Source organism: Telmatherina bonti (genome assembly GCF_933228915.1).
Source record: "Telmatherina bonti genome assembly, chromosome: 9".
Lineage (NCBI taxonomy): Eukaryota > Metazoa > Chordata > Actinopteri > Atheriniformes > Telmatherinidae > Telmatherina > Telmatherina bonti.
Window position 1 is genome coordinate 40,390,198 of NC_136627.1, and position 7,732 is coordinate 40,397,929.

At 51.6% G+C, this 7,732-nt stretch overlaps 1 protein-coding gene across 1 annotated transcript in view; it reads left to right on the forward strand.

Annotated features, from left to right (window-relative positions):
• The first annotated feature begins 6,941 nt into the window (after nt 1-6,941).
• The window catches only part of mmp23bb (matrix metallopeptidase 23bb), a 329,614-nt gene continuing 328,823 nt past the window's right edge, over nt 6,942-7,732 (forward strand). The window contains exon 1 of the mRNA XM_079246531.1: nt 6,942-7,094. Coding sequence (XP_079102657.1) covers nt 7,020-7,094 — 75 coding nt within the window. The 5' untranslated portion in view covers nt 6,942-7,019. The remainder of the gene's footprint in view (nt 7,095-7,732) is intronic.

Sequence of the window (7,732 nt, forward strand, 5' to 3'; positions counted from 1 at the left end):
GTTCCTCTAGTGTAAGTGGTTCCTCTAGCCGGAGTTGTTCCTTTAGCAGGAGTGGTTCCTCTAGCGGGAGTGGTTCCTCTAGCGGGAGTGGTTCCTCTAGCAGGGATCGTTCCTCTAGCAGGAGTGGTTCCTCTATAGACAGTGGTTCCTCTAGCAGGGGAGTGTTTCTGTAGCAGGAGTGGTTCCTCTAGCGGAAGTGGTTCCTCTAGCAGGGGTCGTTCCTCTAGAGGGAGTGGTTCCTCTAGCAGGGATCGTTCCTCTAGCAGGAGTGGTTCCTCTATAGACAGTGGTTCCTCTAGCAGGGGAGTGTTTCTGTAGCAGGAGTGGTTCCTCTAGCGGAAGTGGTTCCTCTAGCAGGGGTCGTTCCTCTAGAGGGAGTGGTTCCTCTAGCGGGAGTGGTTCTTCTAGCAGGGATCGTTCCTCTAGCAGGAGTGGTTCCCCTACAGAAAGTGGTTCCTCTAGCAGGGGAATGTTTCTGTAGCAGGAGTGGTTCCTTTAGCGGAAGTGGTTCCTCTAGCAGGGGTCGATCCTCTAGAGGAAGTGGTTCCTCTAGTGAGAGTGATTCCCCTACAGAAAGTGGTTCCTCTAGTGAGAGTGGTTCCTCTTGCCGGAGTGTTTTGTCTAGCAGGGGTCGTTCCTCTAGTGGGAGTGGTTCCTCTAGCGGAGGTGGTTCCTCTAGTGTAAGTTGTTTCTCTAGCGGGAGTGGTTCCTCTAGCAGGCGTCGTTCCTCTAGCAGGAGTGGTTCCTCTCGTGTAAGTGGTTCCTCTAGCAGGAGTGGTTCCTCTAGTGTAAATGGTTTCTCTAGCAGGAGTCGTTCCTCTAGTGTAAGTGGTTCCTCTAGCAGGAGTGGTTCTTCTAGTGAGAGTGGTTCCTCTTGCCGGAGTGGTTTCTCTAGCAGGGGTCGTTCCTCTAGTGGGAGTGGTTCCTCTAGCGGAAGTGGTTCCTCTAGTGTAAGTTGTTTCTCTAGCGGGAGTGGTTCCTCTAGCAGGCGTCGTTCCTCTAGCAGGAGTGGTTCCTCTAGTGTAAGTGGTTCCTCTAGCAGGAGTGGTTCCTCTAGTGTAAATGGTTTCTCTAGCAGGAGTCGTTCCTCTAGTGTAAGTGGTTCCTCTAGCGGGAGTGGTTCTTCTAGAGAGAGTGGTTCCTCTAGCGAGAGTGGTTTCTCTAGCAGGAGTGGTTCTTCTAGCAGGAATGCTTCCTTTAGCAGGAGTGGTTCCTCTAGCGGAAGTGGTTACTCTAGCAGGGGTCGTTCTTCTAGCGAGAGTGGTTCCTCTAGCAGGAGTGGTTCCTCTAGTGTAAGTGGTTTCTCTAGCGGGAGTGGTTCCTCTAGCAGGGGTTGTTCCTCTAGCGAGAATGGTTTCTCTAGCAGGAGTGGTTCTTCTAGCGGGAATGGTTCCTCTAGCAGGAGTGGTTACTCTAGCAGCAGTGGTTCCTCTAGTGTAAGTGGTTCCTCTAGCGGGAGTTGTTCCTTTAGCAGGAGTGGTTCCTCTAGTGGGGGTCGTTGCTCTAGCGGGAGTGGTTCCTCTAGCGGGAGTGGTTCCTCTAGTGTAAGTGGTTCCTCTAGCCGGAGTTGTTCCTTTAGCAGGAGTGGTTCCTCTAGCGGGAGTGGTTCCTCTAGCGGGAGTGGTTCCTCTAGCAGGGATCGTTCCTCTAGCAGGAGTGGTTCCTCTATAGACAGTGGTTCCTCTAGCAGGGGAGTGTTTCTGTAGCAGGAGTGGTTCCTCTAGCGGAAGTGGTTCCTCTAGCAGGGGTCGTTCCTCTAGAGGGAGTGGTTCCTCTAGCAGGGATCGTTCCTCTAGCAGGAGTGGTTCCTCTATAGACAGTGGTTCCTCTAGCAGGGGAGTGTTTCTGTAGCAGGAGTGGTTCCTCTAGCGGAAGTGGTTCCTCTAGCAGGGGTCGTTCCTCTAGAGGGAGTGGTTCCTCTAGCGGGAGTGGTTCTTCTAGCAGGGATCGTTCCTCTAGCAGGAGTGGTTCCCCTACAGAAAGTGGTTCCTCTAGCAGGGGAATGTTTCTGTAGCAGGAGTGGTTCCTTTAGCGGAAGTGGTTCCTCTAGCAGGGGTCGATCCTCTAGAGGAAGTGGTTCCTCTAGTGAGAGTGATTCCCCTACAGAAAGTGGTTCCTCTAGTGAGAGTGGTTCCTCTTGCCGGAGTGTTTTGTCTAGCAGGGGTCGTTCCTCTAGTGGGAGTGGTTCCTCTAGCGGAGGTGGTTCCTCTAGTGTAAGTTGTTTCTCTAGCGGGAGTGGTTCCTCTAGCAGGCGTCGTTCCTCTAGCAGGAGTGGTTCCTCTCGTGTAAGTGGTTCCTCTAGCAGGAGTGGTTCCTCTAGTGTAAATGGTTTCTCTAGCAGGAGTCGTTCCTCTAGTGTAAGTGGTTCCTCTAGCAGGAGTGGTTCTTCTAGTGAGAGTGGTTCCTCTTGCCGGAGTGGTTTCTCTAGCAGGGGTCGTTCCTCTAGTGGGAGTGGTTCCTCTAGCGGAAGTGGTTCCTCTAGTGTAAGTTGTTTCTCTAGCGGGAGTGGTTCCTCTAGCAGGCGTCGTTCCTCTAGCAGGAGTGGTTCCTCTAGTGTAAGTGGTTCCTCTAGCAGGAGTGGTTCCTCTAGTGTAAATGGTTTCTCTAGCAGGAGTCGTTCCTCTAGTGTAAGTGGTTCCTCTAGCGGGAGTGGTTCTTCTAGAGAGAGTGGTTCCTCTAGCGAGAGTGGTTTCTCTAGCAGGAGTGGTTCTTCTAGCAGGAATGCTTCCTTTAGCAGGAGTGGTTCCTCTAGCGGAAGTGGTTACTCTAGCAGGGGTCGTTCTTCTAGCGAGAGTGGTTCCTCTAGCAGGAGTGGTTCCTCTAGTGTAAGTGGTTTCTCTAGCGGGAGTGGTTCCTCTAGCAGGGGTTGTTCCTCTAGCGAGAATGGTTTCTCTAGCAGGAGTGGTTCTTCTAGCGGGAATGGTTCCTCTAGCAGGAGTGGTTACTCTAGCAGCAGTGGTTCCTCTAGTGTAAGTGGTTCCTCTAGCGGGAGTGGTTCATCTAGCAGGGATCGTTCCTCTAGCAGGAGTGGTTCTTCTAGCGGGAATGGTTCCTCTAGCAGGAGTGGTTCCTCTAGCGGAAGTGGTTCCTCTAGCAGGGGTCGTTCCTCTAGCGGGAGTGGTTCCTCTAGCAGGAGTGGTTCCTCTAGTGTAAGTGGTTCCTCTAGCAGGGGAGTGTTTCTGTAGCAGGAGTGGTTCCTCTAGCGGAAGTGGTTCCTCTAGCAGGAGAGGTTCCTCTAGAGAGAGTGGCTCCTCTAGCGAGAGTGGTTTCTCTAGCAGGAGTGGTTCTTCTAGCGGGAGTGGTTCCTCTAGCAGGGGTCGTTCCTCTAGCGGGAGTGGTTCCTCTAGCAGCAGTGGTTCCTCTAGTGTAAGTGGTTCCTCTAGCGGGAGTGGTTCCTCTAGCAGGGATCGTTCCTCTAGCAGGAGTGGTTCCTCTATAGACAGTGGTTCCTCTAGCAGGGGAGTGTTTCTGTAGCAGGAGTGGTTCCTCTAGCGGAAGTGGTTCCTCTAGCAGGGGTCGTTCCTCTAGAGGGAGTGGTTCCTCTAGCGGGAGTGGTTCTTCTAGCAGGGATCGTTCCTCTAGCAGGAGTGGTTCCCCTACAGAAAGTGGTTCCTCTAGCAGGGGAATGTTTCTGTAGCAGGAGTGGTTCCTCTAGCGGAAGTGGTTCCTCTAGCAGGGGTCGTTCCTCTAGAGGGAGTGGTTCCTCTAGCGAGAGTGGTTCCCCTACAGAAAGTGGTTCCTCTAGTGAGAGTGGTTCCTCTTGCCGGAGTGTTTTCTCTAGCAGGGGTCGTTCCTCTAGTGGGAGTGGTTCCTCTAGCGGAAGTGGTTCCTCTAGTGTAAGTTGTTTCTCTAGCGGGAGTGGTTCCTCTAGCAGGTGTCGTTCCTCTAGCAGGAGTGGTTCCTCTCGTGTAAGTGGTTCCTCTAGCAGGAGTGGTTCCTCTAGTGTAAATGGTTTCTCTAGCAGGAGTCGTTCCTCTAGTGTAAGTGGTTCCTCTAGCGGGAGTGGTTCTTCTAGTGAGAGTGGTTCCTCTTGCCGGAGTGGTTTCTCTAGCAGGGGTCATTCCTCTAGCGGGAGTGGTTCCTCTAGCGGAAGTGGTTCCTCTAGTGTAAGTTGTTTCTCTAGCGGGAGTGGTTCCTCTAGCAGGCGTCGTTCCTCTAGCAGGAGTGGTTCCTCTAGTGTAAGTGGGTCCTCTAGCAGGAGTGGTTTCTCTAGGAGGAGTGGTTCTTCTAGCAGGAATGCTTCCTTTAGCAGGAGTGGTTCCTCTAGCGGAAGTGGTTCCTCTAGCAGGGGTCGTTCTTCTAGCGAGAGTGGTTCCTTTAGCAGGAGTGGTTCCTCTAGTGTAAGTGGTTTCTCTAGCGGGAGTGGTTCCTCTAGCAGGGGTTGTTCCTCTAGCGGGAGTGGTTCCTTTAGCGGGAGTGGTTCCTCTAGCAGGGGTCGTTCTTCTAGCGGGAGTGCTTCCTCTAGTGTAAGTGGTTCCTCTAGCAGGGGTCGTTCCTCTAGCGAGAGTGGTTCCTCTAGCAGGAGTGGTTCCTCTAGTGTAAGTGGTTTCTCTAGCGGGAGTGGTTCCTCTAGCAGGGGTTGTTCCTCTAGCGGGAGTGGTTCCTCTAGCAGGGGTCGTTCTTCTAGCGGGAGTGCTTCCTCTAGTGTAAGTGGTTCCTCTAGCAGGGGTCGTTCCTCTAGCGGGAGTGGTTCGTCCAGCGGGAATGGTTCCTCTAGAGGGACTGTTTTTCTCGCAGGGAGGCGTTATCTCACAGGCTCTTGTTCCTCCAGCAGGGGTCGTTCGTCTAGCAGGGGTTGTTCCTTTAGTAGGTGTGTTTCTTCCAGAGGGGGTAGTTCCTCTAGGGTGGTTCCTCTATCAGGGGTTTTTCCTCTAGCAGGAGTGGTTACTCTAGATTGGGTTGTTACTCTAGAGCGGGTGGTTCCTCTAGTGTAACAGGGATTATTCCTTTAGCAGGGGTTGTCCCTCTGGTGGGAGGTGGTTACTCTAGAGGGGGTGGTCCCTCTTGCAAAGGGGCATTTCTCTAGCAGGGGGCGTCCTTTAGAGGGGGTCCTTCCTCTAGCATTGGTCCCTTCTTTAGCAGGTGTAGTTCCTCTAGCAGGGGTCATTCTACTTTAGATAATCTCTTTGCTTCCATTTAACTGTCCACCTGTAAACCATCATCGTAAACATACACAACCTGTGAATCTGGTTTCTAAAGTAAAGTTTTTGCTTTCTGTTTTACATAGATGAGGTCTACAATGAAGGTATTTTTCTTTAAATTAAAGCTTTGTCTGTGTTGTATCGTGAAGCAGAATGTCACAGGCCAATTTGTAAATGTCCAGTTGGCAATGTGGGATATTTGTCTTTGCTGCTGGTCACCATGACGACCAGCAGCCTGTAAAAACAGACAGCAAGGAGTTTCCTCTCATAAAGTCAAAGACGCAGTCTGTGTGTGTGGTGTGGGAACCTCCTGACCGACTGTGTGTAGATGGACAGATGAATAAACAGAGGTGTAATTAAATCGTCATCCTTCAGCTCTTTCTGAAAGTCTGTTTCCTTCTCCTTCTCTCTGAGTGACGTTCTGCCAGGAACCTCAACACTGCCTGGACTTCTGCCAGGAGGCTCCCGGGGGCCCCAGGCCAAAGACCCAGATGAATGACGGGACAGAGCTGGAGTAGCAGGTCGAAGTTCTGCATCTCTGCTGGAGCCCATTAGAAAAAGTGTGAATCATCAGGAATCCCAGTCCTGCTCAGGTTTCCATTCTGTCCTCTTCATCATTATTGTCATCATCATTAATTAGTTCATCCAGGTGCGTAAACCTTTCTCCGCCTCCATGACATCACAGCAGTAGGCTGCATTGAGGTTGCATGATGAGACAATAACCAATGAGCCGGCATGTTTCGGTCCCTGTGAACACTGTTCCCATTCCAACCGTTAGTGGGGGGTAAATGATGATGGAGGCCTGTGCTGCAGCACATGCTGGGAGTCTGCCAGCAGTCACACAAAGCGGTTCTAATGAGTCGAGCAGTTTGTCAGAACCAAGGTGACCCCAAGCTGAATGGAAGCCACAGATAAACAAGACAACAATAAACAACAATAAGGGTGTGATGAGGCTGCCAGTATTAATCCCAGATTAGTCCAGACCAGCAGACGTCAGCAGGACTGGAAACTGCACTAATCAATACCCTATTGCCTCTCAATCAAATGCTGCAGCCAGAAAACATAGCCACTGCTTCACAGATGCTTCTGTTACCACAGGCCCTCAGGGGCCCCTTCCAGGTCTGTCCCTGACCTTGGTGGTCCAATAGCACTGAAACAAATGGACTAGTCCGAACAGATTCAACCTGGATCCCACTGGACCAAACCAGACAAGACTAGATCCAGTATACATCCTTGGGCACTGAAGCCCAGTCCCCAGACCAAAGCATCTGTAGACCAGACCTGGACCAGAACTTCATATCTCATCAGGTGTATTTAAACCCAATTGTTCTTTATGAATCACCTGAATGGTTCTGGTTCTGGTGACCCAACAGATTGTGTTTGTCGCTGATTGATAGAAGTTAATATCACTTTTATGGAACTGGACCGAGTGAAGAGAAGTTTTGAACAAACATCTGCTTTGCTGGGAAACCGCTTTAGGTCGGCCCTACCTATGGCAGCCGCGAGGAGAGGGGTCCGGATCTCAGCTGGATTTGGGAAGTCCCGGAAGCCGAAGGGTTAAATTCCCAGTTCAGGCTCTGTGTGTAAAGGGACACCGTGCGCGCTCACTCGACCCCGCCCCCGCGGACAGCGCCGCTGCTGCAGCGAGCACACTGCTGGGGGACGAGCCGGTCCGGGTCTGGATTGCAGGGCTCAGACGGAACGAACCGAGCCGTTTAGAGCCTTTAAAAGCTTTTTTTTTTTTTTTTAAATCCATGCACGCGCTTCTTTCCTGTAAAGTAACGTGAGAGCCGCGGGCTCTCACCAGTCCCGTGAGGGCGCACGGACGGCGGCGGGTCACCTCCCGGACCTTGGAGGATTTTCGGGTCAGTTTGTGTCATGGACCCCCTTCAGGTGATGGTGATGACGATGGTGGTCCTGCTGAAGGCGAACGGGGCAGCCGCGAGACCGCAGGTCAGTTCGGTCCAGTTCGGTCCAGGTCCTCAGAGCGTTTAGAAGAGTTTCAGTCGGACACAAGAGAAAAGCCAGCAGGGTATCTGACCGAAGTTAGAAAGAAAAAAAAGTTCTGATATTTAAACTTCTTCTGACCAGTTCAACCAGCTCCAGAACCAGTGATGATGATCAGGGATCTCTCCTGAGCTTCATCACATCAGTGTATCCATAATAGATCTCCTAAAATTGGGTTCAGACTTGTCTCAGGGGCTTTTTGGACCGCCTGGTTCTGTTGGTGGAAACATGTTGGTCTGTCTGCTCTGTAATAAAACAGCTGCTCTCTGCGGCAACAGGCATCACAACTATACACGTTGATTCCTGGTTCTGGTTCTGGTTTCTGGTTTCTGGTTGTGGTTCTGTTTGCAGGAAGCTGCAGGTAATGAACTGATGGGAAACAGACTTCTGTTTGAACCAGAGACCAGAGACTGGTTCACATGTAAAACAGTTCCAAACGTTTCAATGTTAAAATCAGACTGAATCTCCAGGAGGTGATTCCTGGTCTGGTCTGACTGCCTGTCTGTCTGACTGCCTGTCTGACTGTCTGTCTTTCTGACTGCCTGTCTGTCTTTCTGACTGCCTGTCTTTCTGACTGTCTGTCT